Raw genomic sequence first — 20,718 nt, 5'->3', positions numbered from 1 at the left:
AGGTATGGAACCACAGTGCAGTAGCAGAGTAGCAAGGATGAGCAATAAAGAGCAAGTTGTTCATTATGGTGGCTGCTTCTGATGTGGTACAGTACAATATGTCCCAACACAGCCGGTTTACCCTGTATCCATCGAAGACGAAGGCCTGGTCGTCCAGTCCCAGTTCCATATCGGGCCTGCAGCCCGGTCTGGCCCAGCCGACCCTCATGTCCCCTCCGCTCAGGGCCTCAAACTCAAAGTACCACTTCCCCGTCTTCACCGCGTACGTCTGCTCCACGCGGAAGAAGCGGATGGTCTCGACGCTCTGGCCATCCACCACATGGATGGCTTGGGGTGGGAGGAAAAAAACATTTTAAAAAAACCACACAGTGCTTTGAACTTGGCAGTGAATACAAATGTGATATACTCTTGATTCTGGGCAGCAAATATCACAATGAAAACATACAATTACAGGCCTATTGAGCAAAGGTAAGGACAGTTTTTATTAAGCTAGGTGAGTAATGGTTTTCAGGTGGACAAATTATGTGAAATTATGCTTAATATTATACAGTATACTCACTATAAGTCACTATAATAATATAGTGTAGTATTATAGAATCCCAGCAAACAACAGCCTGCACCAATGTCATCCATAGCTGCTACCTGCATCATTTTGTGAAACTAGGGCCTAGATGCCTTTCTGATATCAGTTCAAAACAGTTCCCAAAGTTGCTTTAATATGAATATTTACTGTGCCACAATATGCTTTGTGTTGACGTTGACCCTGTTGTCATGTAAACTTAAGGGGTCGGACTTCTGCGCGTCACTATCGGTCAAACGCTTGCTGGGATACTACAACAGCCTTGCTTGCAGATTATTACCATGCAATGGGTGTTGAATAGGTTTCATTGGCCCTAGGGTCATAAGACTAACTCAGCATATAAAGGTCCCTATAAATTTTAAACGCAGGCAAGAAAAGTTTAAATCACCAAAATGGGAGTTGCAAAGATTTGATGCAGTGTTAGCGGTGTTAATAAAAACAGGTTCTCACCCTCCTGGTCTGGGGGGTCGATGTCGTATCCGTACCCAACCAGGGTCCTGATGGCCTCTCTCAGACTGTCTCTGTTAGACTTCTTGGTGCGCTCGTCCAGTAAAGCGTATGGCACCAGGCGAGGATTACGCCTGCTCTTCAAATCCTGCCGCAAACAGAGAAAATACACCAATAAAATAGAGCAAATATACGAGCAGAATAAAGACAAACACATAAAAACTAATAAAAAGAGCAAATCTGAATACAAATTTGGTTAACAGTGAATGTAGCTGCAGTTTTTACCATTTAATGTCTGGACTGTTTAATTTGAAGGAATAGCGTGGTAGCAAAAGCTTTCTACTCAAATACATTAATCTGAATCTCTACAGATTTAATTACTTCAACAGGTCATTAAAACGTCATTTAGCTATGCTCTAATCTAAAGGCCAGGCATAGTGTAGTGATTAGATCCACACATGCCCCCTTTCAAAATGAGATGTATTTTTACCTGCTGGATGCCATAGGTCCATCCTTGTTTAATTCTGTCCTTGGCCCACACGTTGTGGGCGTTCTCGGCCAGTTTATCAACCAGAACCTCCTGACCTGGAGTCAGTTTCACGTCAGAAAGTTCCAGTGGCGTAGGCTTATAACCGTTAGACATCATGTAGCTGCAGACAACACAACATGAGGAAGGTGAAGGTTGTCTAATCATGATTCTTGAAATAGTGTAAAACTGAATGTCCTGAATGTCCTGTTCCCATTTCACTTTGGTAAAAAATACTCAGATACAGTGAAATGATGTCCCATGCTTCAACAGGATGATATTGGTCTAAATGTCACACACATAAAATAGATATTTTCTTAAAATTCAAGCACTGGTATTAAACATCTGACACTGATGTGACCAAGCCTTGGCAGAGGGCCGTTCTCTGTATGATGTACTGTAACCCAAGACAGCTGCATTATATAACATATAGGAAGAGGTGGACTGCGCTAAAATCCCCCACTGTGTCATTGAAATAAGATCTGTTGACAAAGATAGGCTTCTGTAAAGCAGTAACAAGATGTCATACTCTTTGGGAAGTTTGATTTTCTTCAGATCGTCCTCAGCGTGAACATTGACCTGGGCAACATGGCATCCCAGTGCCAACAGGGTTCTGCGAGAGAGAGAGAGAGAGAGAGAGAGAGACAAATGAGAGAAAATAGACAGACAGAGGAAGACCGTAACTTACATCGATACTCAAGCCCCATTACACTTTGCCAGATGAATATGTTCCAGGCTTGAACCAGCGGAATCCATTGAGCGACTGCTGCGTTTAGAACACAGCTCATTAGATATCGATAGATCTCAGTCAGTCAATACAGTTACACTGAGGACGGTAGCCTGTTTTTGGCTGTGTGTACCTACTGCAGTCGGGGGCTCCAACAATATGTAATTGACAGATTGCATACCTGATCGAAGCTCCCTGTATCAGGAAGTTGCTTTATCGAGCCAAGCCTAATGTTTTTACAGTGGCATGACTCAGTGGTTGGCTCAAATAAGCTTTGGGCTCGAGATTTCTTAAAAATCAATACTGGAATTCACTCAGGAGATGCAAGTAATTACAAGCGCTGCTTTAATCTTAGCCTAATCTGCTCTCCTATAGCATTCAGTTGGGAGCGGTTGCAATTCTATGAATAGGTAATTCGATTATTTAGCAAACGGCCCGGCCTTACTTAAGTGTTTCACTAGACATCTGCAGGTTGTAGTTCCTTTCGGTTTCGGGCAGCTTGGTGAAATCCACAAGGCAAGGGTGCTGCCTCTTGTTGTCATCGCGAACCTGAGGAGAGAGCAGTCAGTACGGTTCATTTGGGAGCAACAACTTTGGTTACCAACATCATCGTTCTGAGATCTGATTTCATGTTTGGCTTTCCTTCCTTCCTTCCTTCATCCTTCCTTTCTTTCTGTCTACCTATCCAACACAGATCTTTCCAACTCCAGCGGATATTAACGACAGGCAAAAAAGACGCCACAGACTGTTCTGCGGCGGACTTTGACAGATGTGTTGGTTTTTTGTTCATTCCCCCCCCCCCCCCCGTCGAATAATTTCGAGCCTCAGGTGTTGACGTTTTAATGAAGCGAAGATAAGCCCAATTCAGTTCAGAGGAGGGGAAGCCGCAGCGGCGCGAGGCTCAGCTGTCTGCGAGGGAGAGAGAGAGGGAGAGGGAGAGAGAGAGAGTCGAACCGAGAGGAATTCGCCGCTGTGCCCGGACTCTCAATAAGACGCTGCCAGTGAAGCTTGCTCTGATAATGGACTATCTTCTGCTGTTGACAAAAGCTAATAGAAGCGAGGTGCACAAGAGGTATGAGGAGGACACGTTTAGGCCAAGCACTTGGATGCGAAACGATGAAGCCGCATCCAAGTTTATCAAGATTATCATCGCGGATCGCTGCCAAGTGTGTGCCGCTTGTCCAAAGATGCTCCCGTCTAGGGTTAGGCACAAGGTCACTTTGAGCTCACAGGAGCTCGTTAAAGCAGAATTAAATGCTGAGCAGCTGTTGGTGCCTAAATATTGTCCTTAATAAATGATAAGGCCCAGGTCCCCCCCTCTCCCCCCCCCCCCCCCGAGCGCCGCTTTCTCCCAGCCTTAATTAATCGGGATGTCACACTCTTGGAAGACGAGACGCTCATTAAGTTTGTCAAACGGCCGCCGTGGCGAAGGCCTCGGTGGGAAATGATTCTGTGATAACCGCTACAGTACAAAAGAGCCAAGGTGTGTGATCAGACTCCTAACGCTCCGCCTGTTCTGCAGTGAGCCGGCGGGGGAGGGAGGCGGAGGGAGGGAGGGAGGCGGGGAGAGAGAGGGATAGAGGGATAGAGGAAGGGAGGATTCAAATCTCACGGGATGCACTGTAGGCTAATTGCGGTTTGCAATCTCCTCCCGAGCCACATGTTGGGGAGTTTCCATCTGCACAGTAAGCAGTTTCTCATCTGACAAACAAGCCTAATAATAACTCAGGATCAACCAGTGTGTCCTGACTAGGATCAACTGATATGGGTTTTTGAAGGCTGATACCAATATTTTTAAACTGACATCGCCAATTAGCCGATATTTTCCGCCTTTAAATTTGACCATTCCATGCCAAAAAAATGCAGTGTCTCCCTAAGAATTTAATTCCTGTGAGGGTGGAAAAGCCTCTGAAACAGCATTTAGACCATGCAAATCTCATTGAAACCCATATTAATTAAATTCTTTTCGGGTTAGCAGTTCTTCAATGGGAGGGGAAACTCTGGGGTACATTAGGGCCTTTCACTGAGGAATTAAATTACAAAAAACATTTCAATGAATGCATAAAATGTGCAATGAAAATATAATTTCATTGCAGGTTTTACAGAGAGGGTTTTTATGTAGCGGTGGTCAGGGAGGAACCTCCATCCAATATCTGCCCAATATATCAGCAAACCGATACATAAGCCTAACCCTAGTCCTGATTTATGGCATTTACTTCAAAAAGGACTGAGATATTTGGGTTAATGGGTCATTAAGTGGTGAGTGGTAGTGGGCTTACCTTGCCGTAGGTCCAGCCCAGTTCGATCTTGTTCATCCCCCACAGCTCATGGATGTTTTCTGCCAGCTTGTCCCGGACGTTGTCCAGGTGAGGGGGAAGAACGATCTGGAGAGAGGGGAAGGGAACAGATGGTTTAGTTGGACCATAAAGAGATGCCAACGGGCCAGCGACTGAAAGCGGTATTCTTTTTTTTTTTCTCCTGACTGCAATTCTTATATTCCTGGGGATCATTGTAAGTTTCACATTACTTTGGATTTCAGTACAATAGCAGCTACTGTAGCAGTCCCACACCATGCATCTATCCTGAAACTGTTCTGTATCAGTGCTGCAGGAGACACTATAAAATTCTTTCTTGAATATTATACAACAGTTATCGTCAGACACACAAACATTATTCCTTTCAAATGACATGGAAGTATTTCTGACACATTCTAGTGGCTGAAAAAAAAAAATCCAAACAATTCCTCATAAAGAAGGAACAACAGGCCAGCAGTACTGCGGCAAGAATGAACAACTACGTTTGCTGCAGTCGGTAAGTGTCCGATTATAAAATACTGTTATAATTGTTGGAAAATTTATTATCAACAGTAAATTATCTCAAAATCTTGCCCACATATGATTGTTTTTAAATTTCTTCAAGGCTGGGGTGAATTCAGTTTTAATTCAACCAATTCAGGAAGTGGATTTTCTTTTAATTTTGCCATGATTTGCCACAATTTTTTACAATGCAAACCTGCACTCTGAGACAATTTCTGTACATATTTTTGGCCTTCTGTAGAGATGTTAATACAAATATGATGTACATTTTATAGATCCTGTATACAGCATATGCTGTAAATTCACCTCACTGTTGTCTTCATATTCTCATAATTTCTCATTTGTTATGTTTTTATGTCTTTTCATAAGGCATATATTTCACATTTTGGGTTTATGTTCATATCATACATATTTGTAATTTATTTTTTCTTTGTGACAGTATTAGCTATTGTTGTGATTGTACACACCTTCATACATGCTGCAATTCATATATTTTTCATACTTTTCATTCATATATTTCTCAGTCAGTTGTATTAGGTTTAATTCCCTCATTCGCTCTACTCTGTAAGTTCCATCCTATCTTATCCTACTTTAATAAGCTGAGTTGACCCCAGTCCTGGGTTCCTCTGGTGGAGGCAGCGCCCTCACCTGGCTGGTGTCGACAGGAGTGGGGATGAAGGAGGCCTGGGACAGGAACTGGGAGATGCCCAGCAGGTCGCGGACCCCCTCATGGTCCCTCTTGTACTCCTTCACAGGCTCGACGTGCATCTTCTCCTTGGGCAGCAGTGCCTCGTAGCACGGGGAGTAACCGGCGGGCGGCAGGAACTTGAAATCGCCATGGCGACCGCCCAACAGGAAACGGACCCTGGGATGAGAAGATTTAGTTGTAACATACTGTCATGTATAATTCGTACAACATTGTAGTTTTTTGTTCGGTGTGATGTTTTATGTAATAATACGAGGCAAACTTTTTTTTTTTGAATCACTAATTTTACTTTTACTCAAAAATTTTATGACTTAAGTCCATTACAAAGCAAAAATTTTGTACGTTCTCCATAAGTACTGCATCAGAAACTGTGGGGAACAAGGGAAAGTCAGTGAATGTGATCACATCCAAACTCATTATGATTTACAGTTCTGAAAACACTGAGTATGATGGTGAAAATAGAGGACTGGTCAGTACAGAAACCATAATTTGTAAAGTTTTTTCAAATTCAAAGAACCTGGTTTGAACTCTGGCCTCTCGTCCATTTTGCAGTGCATGGGAAACGACCTTATGTAATAACATCCTGGTCTTTACGTAACTCTGTTCACTTTAATCTGAGTACATTTTAAAAGAGCTACGTTTTACTTTTTCTTAGGTACATTTTTAAACCAGCAATTTTAGTCCTACTCAAATAAAATGTAAGCAAAGACAGCACTTCTACTTGAGTAGGATATTTTGGTACTCTTTACACCCCATGCCGTTACATAATACCAGGCATGTAGTGGAGGGTAAACCCACCTGAACTCAGTTTACCCACTTTGTATTTTCAGAATATCGTCTACCCACATTAGACAAAAATCTTTCTGAAACAAATTCATGTTATACATCATAATAACTATTATCAAGCGTATGTACGTTACATGAAGATAGACAAACACATTCATTCTTTTCTAAAAATAGAATTGATTTTATATTCCTGCTGGTGTTTGTTTGCGTCATGATGATCATCGAGTGGAGGTCATAGTTAACCCTCCTTTTAATTTCCCACTGCATCACTGCCTTTACACCTAAAGCTATCCAACTCAGCAAGCTCTAATTGCATCTCACATATAAACACAGCCCCTACAAAAACAGCAATCCCTTTTCATTTCATCCCCTTGATGCTAAATGCCGAGCCTTACTTGACACCTGCAGAGAAGCTGACGACGGGGAAGAAGAATCCGTCGGTGTTGAAGTCCTCGAACATGCCCTGAACAGGCTGCCCGTTGATCCTGAAGGACATGCTGGGGGCGCCCAGATCCAGACAGCAGCTGACCACATCGTCTGAGTTCAGCAGGTGCTGGTTAATGGAGGCCACGGCCCGGGGGATTCGGCCTAGACAGCAGTGAGGGGAGAGAGAGAGAGAGAGGTGGGAAGAGATGGATGGCTGTTACATCTGCAAAGTCATTGGGAAATGTAGGGCAGGATGATGGGCGAGGGCGAAGGAGAGGAGAGGGGAGGGGAGCGGCGTGGCGGGGAGATAGGTGATGAGCGTTTTAGCGGGGAAGATGTGAAACGGAGGAGGGAAGGTGATGGGTGCTTTAGCAGGTTGGGCAGCAAAGGGAGGGGAGACAGGTGTCATGCTTTTAGGGAGAGAGGGGAGAGGAGGAGGCATTGAAGGGACTTAGGGGAGGTGACAGGTTGTTCAGAGTGGAAGCAAAGGAGGGAGGGAGGGAGGGAGGGAACTAGGAAGAGAGGTGTGTTAGGTGGAGGCTGGATGGGGATTTTTGTGTCACTGTCAGTGCTGCGACTTTGCCCTTGACTAAGCGGAAAATCAAAACAGCGACCTAGAGGCTGGACAGCAGGCTCCTGTGTCATTTACAGTAACTTTCAAGACTTTCCCTTTATGCATAAAACTTCACTGATCAGGTTACTTTGGATAAGAAAAGTTGAGTATTTAAAAGACTGCTTTACTAGTCTACTTTGTTCTGTAACTTCTGCCACTCTCTGAATCATCTTGATGCAGTAAGTCCCACCTAACAGATGCTCCGCGTAGGTTCAAACAAAAGAATTATTTGCAAGTACTATCGGACCTGGCTCCATTTTAAGAGTGGGACTTGTATTTCTCTCTGTTTTCCTCCACCCTTAGATATCCATTCCTTCACTCCTTAAGAGTACATACAGTATATGAGCGACCAGATTTGGTTCAGTCCTTACCTGACCAGAGGTGAAGTCCATCAAAGCTGTAGGAGTAGAGGTCATCCCCCACACCGTTGCCCCCCCATCCCTCTCCTCCTCCGGGGTAGGGAGCGTAGCCTGTAGTGTTGGCCCAGCCGACCCGCAGGTGGGTCGGCTCGCCGGTTACAAAGTGGTCCACCTGGTCAATCATCAGCTCAAAGTACCACTTCTTATACTGAGCCGAACCCTCAGCCACACCCAGGAAGATGTTGGGCCTCATACTGGATGTGAAAACAACAAAGAATCGGCTTGAATGATACAAACTGTACTGTATATAGTTAAATAAAAGTTCATCTGAAAATAAAAGGCCATTGAATTAGACCAGTTGATACTTGCATGTGTGACACAACATTGCTGTATGCACAAATTTGGCCTGAAAATGTGGCTGTATGTCTTTGAAGTTCTACAAACATTTCTCAGAGGCAGAGCTGCTCTGCAGCACAAGTTAGCTGACTGGCAAACTTGAAAGGCAAAGAAGGAACTGTGGTCAAAGAAAAAAATAAAGAAATGTAAATGACTAATTTTTTCAGTCATTTTGACCATTCCTGATCTTGGAGCTCAGCTGGCTAGCTAACTAGCTTACCTAGACAGCTAAAGGCTAGTATGGCTAGTTTGAACCTGGAAGGTCAGCTAGGCTAACTAGCTAACCTAGAGAACTTTTTTCAGTTAGTAACAAGAGTGCTAAGGTTCATATTTTCTACCTCCTTTCTTAAGTTACCCCTTACCTTTTTCACTGGACTTCAGTCTATGTTAGTACTTCTTGCAAGAAAAACTGTGGTTCTTTGGCTCCGCCCACTGAGGTCTAACTTAACCAATGAGATTATTTCTGACTCCAGAGAAGCTCTGCCTCTGAGAGATGTTTGTAACTAAAACATCTGTGTCCACATCTTTTTTTCCCACTTCCCACTTTTCCTATACATACATTGTAATCATAATCATAATCATGCAAACAAATAAGCAAGCAAAATGGATTTTTGTATGTCCATACCTGACACTTAGCACATATACAGTTAGTGTCAAATGAGAACCATGTCATATACTCACAGTAAACTAATCACTCTAATCACAACTGTTAAAATGCCATGGCAGGACACAACTACTTGCTGGAATTATTGCTTGTGGCTTGCATTGCAGTGCTTGTAAAACGTGAACTCAAATGTTTCGTTACTGAGTGCATGTGTGTTTAGGGTGAAAAAGCTGAGTCATTGCTTTTAACCATCAAGACGTTGCAACGGTTATTGCCACATGACCTGAATGCAGCATCGCTGTCCTTTTTCTTTACCTCTGAACATCATTGACCAGTCGGGTCTGAAGGAGCAGGTCCCTCTTGGGAAGCAGGTTGTCGCAGATCAGATTCTGATTGGCTCTCACTGCCACCCCATTGCAAACACAGAGGGAACACAAGACGTCCAGAATCTGAGAGAGAGAGAGAGAGAGAGAGAGAGAGAGAGAGAGAGATCATTGGACCCTCTCTCTCATGTTATCTGCTGACATCATGGATAACACTCTGTCAGGTGTTTTTCTCTTTCCTGTGTTTTTCTCTCTCCACAGATAAAAGTGTCTTCACACACCGTGAGATGAAAATCTGCACCTTATTTCTCAGCTAAATGAACAGCTGCTCAGTCACATTCTGGACAGGCAGATGTCAATGCTTGTAGCATGTAGACTAGCATAATGGGCCATCCAGTCTATGGGCCACAGGATTCCACCTGCCACTCATGATCAACAGCTGTTGTTTACGAGGATGCCCTTGCCTGCTCAAGTGCCATTCACAGAGCAAATATTGAGAGACTGTGACATTTTAACACTGCATATAAAACACATAGCTGGAATGTCATCAAAGACAACAAAGTCATTTGATATGTGGCAGGTTAACACCAGCTAAGATCACAGCCATGACAAAGATTTAGATAAACTGTTTCTAAGTCCAAAAACAGTGGTATAGCTCGTTAGTTTGACCTTGGTTTTAACAGTGATTGAGGTTTTCTGAACTGACATGAGCTACACTATGTAAATCCTTTCTGAGGCACAAACGTCTGTGTGTGGGGTTTAGCTCTGTTGTTCTCACCCAGAGGAGAGAGGGAGGAGAGAGGATTTGGGGGCTCAGAGAGAGGGTAATGCCTGTTACTGCGGGCTTAACGTCAAATTCTGTTTAGTCTGTTGAGAATGCCACTGGAATTTATAATAAATGCGGAAGAAAGTCATAAAAAAGCGAAAGCCCTATTCGCACAGGGTTAGAATCGGAAACGCATTTGCACAGGACAATTAAATTCTGTCAAATCACTGGTGTCACAAATATAAGGTCAAGATTTTGCTATTTGGTATTTCCTGATTTAGCAAAGCAGAACTTGTCTGTGTCTAATTTGTCTCTGTCTAATTTGCACTGGAATTTTTACTTTGGAGATTCTGACGGAATTAAAATCACCAATAATCTCTGCAAATATTACAAATCACTGGACCTCCACAGGTAATATAAATCCTATGCTAATAGGGCTTAAGTGTATTTATGTGGGTGAAAGGGATATAAGAACGGTTGTCATGTGTAGATGTATGTTCAATATGCATTTTCTGAGTTGCACACATTTGTACAAGCTGCCAAGTACAACCACAATCTTCTACTGTTGAACGCTGAAGACACTTCTCTAAGCTTTCGGCTACTGCCTCTCTATTTCTGCCCACCTTGTGGTTGCGTCCATGCTTGTAGAGCAGGGAGATGATGGACTTGATGTGGGCTCTCTGGATGATGTTCAGAGCCTCCGGACTTTCAACCAAGATACAGTGGAGGACTTCCAGGATTCCTAAGAGGTCGGAGATAATATTTGTCATTTTATCAGATCGTCTCTACATTGAATAGACCACATCTGAGCTTCAGTTTAGCGATTACTGACAATCTGAGGGCTGGAGGTCTCTGTTTCCCGTAATACCTGAGGAGGATTCCAGTCTCTCCAGCTTGCTGACCAACCAGTCCAGGTTCCGGGAGAACTGGGTGCAGTTGTTCCTGTTCCCACGGATCAGGGAGGCTGGACAAAAGGAAAACATATACATGAGGTTTGGTAAAGAGATGGGTGGTGGGGTTGAAGAGGTTAAATCAGGGGGCAGTTGCATAAAGATAGACCTGGTCTTAAACTTAAATGTGACTTTGAGTCAAACTTGCTATAGACATTTATATTTACCTGTTCCTACTACTTCTTGGTTGTTGTAGATCTCTAATGTGTTGTTTCTGTCTTTAAAGACTCGCTCTCTTCTTCAGACTCTTCCCAAAAAACAAAGAGTTGGCATCTTGTATGAAACAGCTTCAGTATTTAAACGTCCCATTCTGACAGTTAGGCCGACTCGTTGCCATAACAACAAAGTTCTTAACTCAAGATTAGCCGGGGGGAAGGTGGCTATCTTTCCTACCTTAAAATAAGTCAGCTGCAATATTTAACTAACAGACAGTCTTAATTAGACTATTCCAACCTGAGAAACTAAGACCAGTCTAAGGCTTAGACTAGTCTTAAACTAGCTTTATACAACTGGCCCCAGATCTAGGCAAAATGAAGTCATTGGCTATCTTAAGACCTTTGCAAAATACTTAAATGTTAGACGATGTAATCATGTGGACTGGAAATACTGAGCAACAAGCATGAGGTAACACTGTTTTATCCAGAATGGATGGATACTGTAGGTTTATAGAGGACAGAGGTCCCAGGAAGGGATTTCAAGTTCCAGGAAGAGCTTTTGTCATTCCGCCTTAGCAAAGCATTTTCTGCCCACTCAACCAGTCTAATAACCTAGAGACCCGGAATGTCATAAAATTTCCAAAAAGTTTGACAAAAACATAGGATTATAGCAAACGTTAAAGTCATTGTGTGACATCCCGGGTCTACAGGTAGACATAAAAATTCATTGACTGTGTGGAACCACCCGGAACCGGCTTTAATGAAGTCTCTACGTGACGAAATGAATGGTAAAAACTTTGCGAAAACCACTGCGAAGACGGGGGCTCTGCGCTCTATTAAAGGTTGAGGTGCGTTCCCTTATGGCCCCGTCTCTGCCACGGCGGTGACATTAAGAAGTCTCCTCATTGCTTTACCGTCTCATTTTTCACCATTAAGATCCAGGGACACCGGGACTGATAATGCCCGCGAAACAATTTAACAGCGCTTGGTGCCAGAGGAATACTGATGGGCGTCTAATCTCCCTTAATTCCGCCCTTTCAGGAAAGCTATCCGTCAATACCAACACGCGGAGAGAGAGCCGCACCGTGAGGCAAGGACAAGGATGCTCACTGTGAATGATGGGAATGTGAAATTAACAGTCAGAGACGGAGAGGAGAACCTGAGGCTTCGCAGGCTACAGACGGAGAGGATGGTTAAAGGTATGCATCACGTTTTTGGGGAGATCGGCCCATTGGTCAACTTGAAGTGATGACACCAAAATCACCCGTGTGTCCCCAGTAGATCATTGGCTACGGTGCTCCAAACACTTTAGCTTTAGCATACACTATCTTGAGTGATAGCAGGCGACTAGCATTATTCAAAGTAAGAAGACAAATCTATAAGTAACAAAAAAGTTGTTACTGGCCTGTAGATTCAAAAATTTTAAACATGAATTACCATTAACTCAATATAGCTGATGTCAGAAGGTTTATTTTTGGAACTATTTCAGGTGAGCAACCACATATTCATCCACTACACAGTAATTTTTAGCTGTACACAGTCTCCCATCACCAACCACCTTCACTTCCTCTAGAAACTAGGAAAGTAGTCCCTGCTAGTGTTAGCATGAAGCACCGGAGCTAATGATCTACAAGGGACACATGGATGACTTTGGTGTCTGTGTTCGCATCACTTAACAGGTCAGTGGACCAGCTGGCCCAATCACCCAAAAACTTGTTGTATTCCTTTAAATAGGCCAGTGGGGTTGGCGTGGAAAAGAGGAGAGCAGAGGAGTGGAGTGCAGAGGAGAGGAGGTTGCGACAAACACGACTGCTGCCCAATTCATCATGCAAGCCCCCCCTCTCCACCGCACTGACTTTGCATCCTTGGGGGTGACCCCGAGTGTTGGGTTAGCGGCGGGAAGTCAGTGAAGTGTTTTTTGTGGGTTTTGTGTGTGTGTGTGCCCCCGAGTACATTCTGGGGGAGAGCGATGATGAATACGAGGGCAGTGAAGGTGAGCCGAGGGGAAGCTGTTGACGCGAAGGCTCCGATGACAGCGAAACAAACTGCCCAAGAAAAAAAAAAAAGAAAGTTGTCCAAAAATAAAACTTTTCGAGGGTCACGTCTTTAGCGGTTGTGACTCAACGCGGGAGCCTTGAGAGAGCACGGCTAATGTGACATTTTGTTAATGAAGCTCTCGTGGTTCGGAATAAACAGCTTGAATGCTTCTTATCGAGTCCGCGTTTCTCTAGGAGGAGGATGGCAAATTGTGAAAGAAGAGAAGAAGACTATGAGAGGCATGTATTTATATTTGCAGTGACTATCTCTCTCTCTTTCTTTCTCTCTCCACTCCCTCGTTACAGACGATCACAAATAACCGCCGCGTAAAAGCTCGTCACCGGCCGTAAACTCCAGATGAGGCGTGGAGGGAAGAGGATGGAGGGAGGAGGAGGAAAACGGGCGAGACGAGAAGCGCGGCTGAAAGGCGAAAGACGAGGGCGAGCTGCAGAAGATTAATACTGCACGTCTACCCCGCGGGGGGGGGTTCAACGGATGACAGGCCCTGACGGACGATGTGGATGTTTCCACGTGAGCCAGTCCGCTCAGGCCTTTTTTGGGCTTACCCAAGAGTTCGTAGAGGAGGTTGAGGATGTCCTTCCACGCCGCGCCCGCCTCCTCCCCGGCCATCTCGCCGAAGTGCGCGGCGCTGTCGTACAGGTTCATCCGGTCGATGCATTTGGACAGGAGGGCCAGCATGCCCTGAGGAAACAACGAGATTATTACCTCGGAGGAGCCGCTATTTGTCAAGTAGATCTGTTCTCGCTGCGACGTGCACTGAGACAGAGAAGATCGTTTTTTAAAAATGATGAAATAAAAACCTTTTCACTAGTGCTGGGTGAAGATTAAAGTAGATTTTCCCCTCACACAGCATTACTCCTACACTTTGATATCCTCTATCTCAGGCCAGTGGTATTCTTTAGTGTTTCTAAAAATTAAAGGGGGGGGCCTTTTCTGGAGAAATCTTTATTCATATCCCACTTCAAAATCAACGTCTTGCTGGAGCTCGGGCGCTCAGAACGCCTCCACCTCGTCTGCTCTCACCTCCTCTTTGAAGAGGTCTTGCCGTTTGATGAGCGAGCGGAGGAGACACTGCTTCTCCTCGTGCTCCAGCTCCGAGTCGGGCTGCTTGAAGTACTCGATCAGGTCGTCCAGCGTCTGCAGCACCTCCTCCACGTACCCGGCCACCGCCGTGCTCTCGCCCTCCGTAGTGCTGTCCAAAGCCCTGGGGGGGGGGGGGGGGGGGGGGGGGCAGGAGACAGGAGAGAGAAAGAGGGAGGGAGTCAAGCAGTAAAACGAACACACTGTGTATAGGGCTTTAGTGGAGTAGCCTCGGTGAGCATTTGACGGATGGCAGGGGAGCAGGGAACATTGAGGTTTTAAGCTCTACAAACTTTTCTCAGGGGCAGAGCTGCTCTGGAGGCAGAAATAATCTCATTGGTTGAGTTACACCTCAATGGGCGGAGCTAAAGAACCACAGTTTTTCTGGCTAAATGTTAGACTGAAAACCAGTGGAAAAAAGGCAAGAGGTAAGAGAGGAGGAGGCTAATATTATGACTGAAAAACTGCAATCTAGCCATACTAAGTTATCTATGTTAGCTAGTTAGCCTAGCTGACCTTCCAAGTTTAAACTAACCAAACCAGCCTGTAGCTATCTAGGTAAGCTAGTTAGCTAGCTGCTGACCTACAACATCATGAATTTCATGGTCATGAACAATGACAAAAAAGTCATTGCCATTTATATATATTTATATAGAGTTCCTTCTTTGCCATTCAAGTTTACCAGTTAGCTAACTTGCCTTCTGAAAAACTGTAGTTGTATGGCTCTGCCCCCTGAGGTTTTACTCAACCAATGAGATCGTTTCTACCTCCAGAGCAGCTCTGCCTCTGAGAAATGTTTGTAAATAAAACTCCAGTCTGCACATGCAGGAGATGGCCAAGTTCAACATCAACCAAATAAGCACAAAATATTTACAATATGATATTATGGCACAGTAAAAATTCATATTAAAGCAGCTTTGGAAATGATGTTCTAAAATGATATCAGAAAGATATTTAAATCCTGATTTCATGAAATGATTGCGATAGCATCTATGGACGACTACAGACATCGTCTCTACTGTCATTCTGACACTCTTTACACAGGTTTTCAACATGGCTGTAGGCCATCAACATTTACAATGTCAAAATGCTCACTGGGAAATCTGAGGCTTGTAAGGGTTTTTAAAAAGATTTTTCTTATTCATTTGTTGAGCTACATCGCTGCTGGCAGGAGAGAGCGAAAGAGAGCTGGAGCTGATGTCAGCAGATACTGACCTATGGATGATGAGACAGAAAATGAGGGTGCTGCGGTGATAAGTGTTCCCATCAGGGGGTGAAGGATGGGGGATAGGTAGGTCAGTGTTTAAGTCTTCCAAGTTTGATGCAGCACTATTATTCCATTCACCGCAACTAAAAAAGCTTTCCAATACCTATATCTAACTCTTTACAGGAATAACACTGCAGCAAACAGTACCAGTCGCGTTTTCTCCCTTTCACTTCGTGTGTGTGTGTGTGTGTGTGTGTGTGTGTGTGTGTGTGTGTATGCGTGTGAAGGACCCCCTTCCATTACTTGATGAAGTTGCTGAAGAGGCGCGTGGTGTTGCGGATGATGCGCGCGGCCCGGGACTCCTCGTGCTGACAGCGCTGCAGGATCAGACCATCGTCCATGTGGCCCTCAGAATGCAGGCAGGCCTAGGCCAGGACACACACACACACACACACACACACACACACACACACATATATCATAATGTTAGCATTACATGACATACACATTTATCAAGCTAAAACAGCACAAGGCATCAGTGGTGAGATGCATCATTCCCCAAATTTTGTCAAAATCTGATCAGTAGTGTCTGAGATATTGTGTGTGACGGGTGAATGGATGAAAAATTGAACGGTTACATGTTTTTTTTAGTGGCAGTTCATGACAGATTCATAAACACATATATGACCACGAAGTGTAGTCAAAGCCTTATCTCAATTGTAAAGGTTTGGCAGATATTCTAAAAGCTATTGATCCACAAAATCTGCAGTTTTTAATAAGAGACAACCAGTACACAGCACAGCACATGATCCTACATAAGAGCTATTAAGCTTCATCGGGGTTAAGAGCAGACAGACTGCAGCTAGAGGATCTACACCACCGCAGCCTGCTGAAACCCGATTCCCCATAATGCAACAGCATAATCAGATCTACCGAGGGGGGGCCGGGGGGGGATGGGGCTGTAAACTGCAGACTGACCGTTACCTCTCCGACACGTCAGCCACATGGGCGCGGCGCCAAGACTTGAGGCCCGGCGCCAGCGTGAGGTGGCGTTTGATGTCCCTGGAGGTGCGCCCGGCGACCAGCGGCGCTCCTCGTGCCGCCCTAATCCCCTCCTCTCTCACCCAAAACTAACTGTCACCCTCCTCCCCCGTGGGCCATTAGCACATTTACATGGTGCTACTGTGTGCAGACAAGGAGGGAGGAGGGGGTGGGGGTTCAAATGGATAGCTTTGCCCTCTGCTTTGATTGGGTGTGATGTGCTTCTGTGCGCTGGGCTTTGAGGTGTTGGGGGGGGACAGGCTGTCCAGGATCGCGCCGTACACAGAAGGTAAGCAGATTCAGACCGTATCCTTATTTTTATATCACTAAGCAACAGTCCTGAGGTTGGTTCATTATTATACAACAGGTAGTTTCAACCGTGTAATCTGATTGGTCTCCGACATGCTCCAACAAGGCTGATAATTCCCACACAGCGCAGCTAACTGTGATTTAGCAAAAATGGAGAGTTACTATGGTTACTATTCATATGTATGTACACTAAGGCAGTGATTTTCAACCTTTTTTATATCAAGGACCCCAAATTTAGTCCACATTAGGGCCAGGGACCCCCATTTGATGAGATTTTGTCTCTCGAACCCAAATCGGAGAATATTTTTTATTGTTAGACATGATTTTGTCCAGAATTCCATGACTATCTGTATTGTAGGTAGAGAGATAACAGTGAAACTATGATCAAAACAGTCATTCTTCTACATTCAATTCTGTTAACTTCTTGTAAATGAAATCATGCTGAAGTTTAACAATTCATAAATTTGCTGGGGACCCCCTGGAACCCCCTCAAGGACCCCTGGTGGTCCCCGGACCCCACGTTGAGAACCACTGCACTAAGGCACTTTGATTGAAGCTTCTCTGTCCTGCCACACACACACGCACACACCCCCTTGATTAACTGTCCACCCTTTGAAATAACATTTCTTACAAAGCCTGAGTGAAAAGTCTATTCGATGCCAAGCGTGTATTCGAACGGCTCAGTGAGAAATATGTGCTGAAGCGACGGCGTTTGCCTCTCACCCTTCTTTTCAGGGGTCCTAGGCGGGACGATTTCGTGTCGGGCGCCTGGTAAGACAGCCACAGCCCCGTGGCCACGTGCACGACGAAGCATATAGAGTCTCCGTACTTGATCTCCGGCACTCCCATGCCGTCGATGTCCCGCTTGGCGCCCAGGTCACCTTTTTCCTGTCGTGTTCACACCCGCACACACACACACACACACACACACAAACAGACAGACAGCGGGACACGCACGTGCACAGGAACAGGACAAATGAAGATATATTGTGATTAGACGGTAATCAGAGAGGCAGGTTGAGGAGAGTGCGTTCATTGGCCTGCGGGGAGATTGCTGCCGGCCTCATTAGCTCCGCTACATTCATGGCTCAGTAGAGATGGAGCGATGCGGCTGATTACAGTCGACAGCAGGTAGCGGGGGAACACATTAAATGCCAGTGTTCAACATGGCAAAGCATTGACCTTTGTAGATACAGTACAGGGGCCGAGTGACGCCGGGACGGGTGGACAGCGGAGGGAGGAAGTAAAAAGAGTTTTCCCAAAGGAGCGTGCGCTTCTAAACTGAAAAAACAAAAGAAAAGATCTCTTTGAAAATAATTAATACCTATCACCACTTTCAAATTTCAAGTTACCCATGTGCTCCTTCTTCAGATGTATTTTTGGCAGCGGGAATGTATTTTTGGAGAGCATGCTATTAAAATGGAAGAACCCTAGAGAGAGTGAGAGAGAGCGAAAATGAGAAAGGAAACATGTTAGGGTAAGAGAGAGGAAATGAGCAAAAGGAAGTGGAGGAACATGAAGTGAGGATATAGATACGGCAATGAAATATTTATAAAACCGCCGAGGCGTCATGATAAATGTCCCTTGACATCCTAATTAAAAATGGCCGGTGGACAACAGGAATGTTTGCTGCAACATTTACAGCGCTGTCTAATCAGTGGCTGTGAAAAGGTCAATATGTTGCTGCTGGCCGGGAGCTCGTTAAGAGCTTACAGACCTGTCTCAGGAGTCTTTCATGAGGCAGTCCAGGGAAGATATTTTGACTCTTGCTTAATGAGGCGTCTAAGAACATTTTCTTATTTACATCAGCACCCTGAGGGAGGGTGCAGATGGGGTGCCAAAGGGCACCTCGGCGCTAGTTGCGAAAGTATAGAACTCAAAATGAGTGCTGTGACACAATGGAGACGAGAGACACTTCTGGTCGTATTAACATTCATGCCAGCATACTGTGTCAACTTGAATAGTCATTTGGCCGGTACACTTAGGGTGGCTGTCAGAAAATTGGTAGCGTTGTCATGGTGATGAGTATTACCACAGAGCACAGAGCACTGAAAGCTAAAAGATTATCATTCTCTTCTCATGCAGCTGTGTTGAAATTTATCAGTAAATGTGCACACCTTGGACATTCCTTAAGACCTTTTACAAATTCTTAGAAGACACTTTAACGCATATAATATAATGCATGCATATAATACACCAAAGCAGCAATTAATTCAATAATATTTCAATTTTAAGAATTGGTTTGACAGTTATTCCCACAATCTTCTTCCATCAAAATACATTGTGCAGGCTAGTAGCAAGCATTATGAACCAATTCTAAAAAATGAAACTAAGGCGCTGACCTTGGAGGGCCTGAAGCAGAAGGCGGTGGACTTGGTGTCGGACTTCTCTCTTTCCTGCAGGACCAGTCCGCGGTCCTCGGTCAGGGCCAGGTAGTAGCCGGTAGAGAGGTGGCGTAGTCGGAAGGCCTGGCCCCAACGGATGTGGCTACCGCTCCAGCTAAACCAGAGAACAGGGGTCACAAATATGTTCAGCTCAACCAATGAGATCGTTTCTACCTCCAGAGTCACTTTGCCTCTGAGAAGTGTTTATAGAACTAAACCTCCCATCTGCAAGTGGCAAGTGCATGTCATCTGAGAAACAGGTAACTAAAATGTTTTGTTTTCTTTACCAGCAATGGGGCTTTAGGTTGCTGCGAATGGATGATGCAATGTGCAAGTCAGTGTTCAAATCTGCTCTCCGAGTTGAAACCAGGAACATGAAACTTAATAGAAGCACCTGTGACATTTCAAAGTGTGCAAAGTCTGACAGTCAGTCCCTGTGAGAGCTATACCAGGAGACGTGACTGGAGGAGGAATTGCGTGGGTGGCCAGCTAAAGAAACTTTAAGAGGGCAGAGAGAGAGAGAGAGAGGGGGAGAGAGAGAGAGAGAGAGATAGATTGAAAGAGAATGTAAACAGAGCCTCACCTTCTGACTGGAGGACTCAGCCGCCTAATTGGCTGTGACAACTCAGAAGAGGAGGAGGGGAAGCTTATATATAACCTACAGTAGGTGTGACGTCCGTTTCTATCACACAAAGTGCAGCACTACCTTTATCCTCCATGAAGAGACCCAACTCAAGTAAGATAACACCTACATGTATGTTATTTTATTTACTCTGTGTGTGTGTGTGTGTGTGTGTGTGCATTTGGGTCTGATCTCACCTGATCCTGAGAGGCTCCAGTCTCCAAAGTGAGCGGGCCCTTGACGCTCCCTTACCCGCCTCGTAGTTGACTATCCTGGGAAGCACAAAAGAGGAAAGAGAGGGAGCTCTATCATGTCTTTTAAGCCACAGTGGGGGTAAAATAACATGAAGAGTTTCTGCTACTGGCGATAAGCTCGAAAATGAAATCGGAAAAGCTTTTCTCATCCATCACCCCCCAACAACATTTTCCCAGACACTGCAGGGATTTGAACCAGGGATTTCCCAGTCACAAGACCACTTGGAAATGGATTGTACTGGGCTGAGTTAGCGAGCGACTAACCTCTGCTCCTCCTCGTTCTTCTCTGCTCCGGGGATGGTCAAGCTCTCATCGTGACCGTGGCAAAGACGCATCACGTGCCCACCAAGCAGAAACCCTGATAAAAAAAACAAAAAACAATCAGACACCTGACTTTTCATTCATTTTCCCCTTTGATCATGTGTAAATTCTCTCTCTGTATCTACTGATGTGCATGATTTATGTTTTCTCTGCCGCTCTGATTCCCAGAAAGCAACCATACAGCAAAAGCGCTGATATGCAAATGCGACTTCATAGACCAAAAAAATCAAAAACTCTTGCTAGGAGCTGTGATGTTCCTTGC

At 44.8% G+C, this 20,718-nt stretch overlaps 1 protein-coding gene across 1 annotated transcript in view; it reads right to left on the bottom strand.

Moving 5' to 3' along the window:
• LOC139646218 (ryanodine receptor 3-like) overlaps positions 1–20,718 on the bottom strand; it is a gene marked incomplete at its 5' end in the record, with an annotated part of 105,574 nt that overhangs the window by 68,927 nt on the left and 15,929 nt on the right. Inside the window, 19 exons of the mRNA XM_071522163.1 lie at positions 122–327; positions 1,031–1,175; positions 1,518–1,677; positions 2,083–2,166; positions 2,726–2,829; positions 4,560–4,664; positions 5,745–5,961; positions 6,984–7,176; positions 7,999–8,240; positions 9,302–9,435; positions 10,699–10,817; positions 10,944–11,039; positions 13,784–13,919; positions 14,262–14,442; positions 15,829–15,950; positions 17,599–17,763; positions 19,218–19,374; positions 20,079–20,153; positions 20,400–20,493. Of these exons, the coding sequence (XP_071378264.1) occupies positions 122–327; positions 1,031–1,175; positions 1,518–1,677; positions 2,083–2,166; positions 2,726–2,829; positions 4,560–4,664; positions 5,745–5,961; positions 6,984–7,176; positions 7,999–8,240; positions 9,302–9,435; positions 10,699–10,817; positions 10,944–11,039; positions 13,784–13,919; positions 14,262–14,442; positions 15,829–15,950; positions 17,599–17,763; positions 19,218–19,374; positions 20,079–20,153; positions 20,400–20,493 (2,735 nt within the window). The remainder of the gene's footprint in view (positions 1–121; positions 328–1,030; positions 1,176–1,517; positions 1,678–2,082; positions 2,167–2,725; positions 2,830–4,559; positions 4,665–5,744; positions 5,962–6,983; positions 7,177–7,998; positions 8,241–9,301; positions 9,436–10,698; positions 10,818–10,943; positions 11,040–13,783; positions 13,920–14,261; positions 14,443–15,828; positions 15,951–17,598; positions 17,764–19,217; positions 19,375–20,078; positions 20,154–20,399; positions 20,494–20,718) is intronic.

The sequence above is a fragment of the Centroberyx affinis genome, unplaced genomic scaffold (genome assembly GCF_046629955.1).
Source record: "Centroberyx affinis isolate AG114_WGS23_722 - 3 ecotype Tasmania unplaced genomic scaffold, CSIRO-AGI_Caff_v1 ptg000963l_1, whole genome shotgun sequence".
NCBI classification, from domain to species: domain Eukaryota; kingdom Metazoa; phylum Chordata; class Actinopteri; order Beryciformes; family Berycidae; genus Centroberyx; species Centroberyx affinis.
The sequence above is the reverse complement of the archived record's forward strand: the minus strand, read 5'-3'. Positions and strand labels throughout refer to the sequence as shown.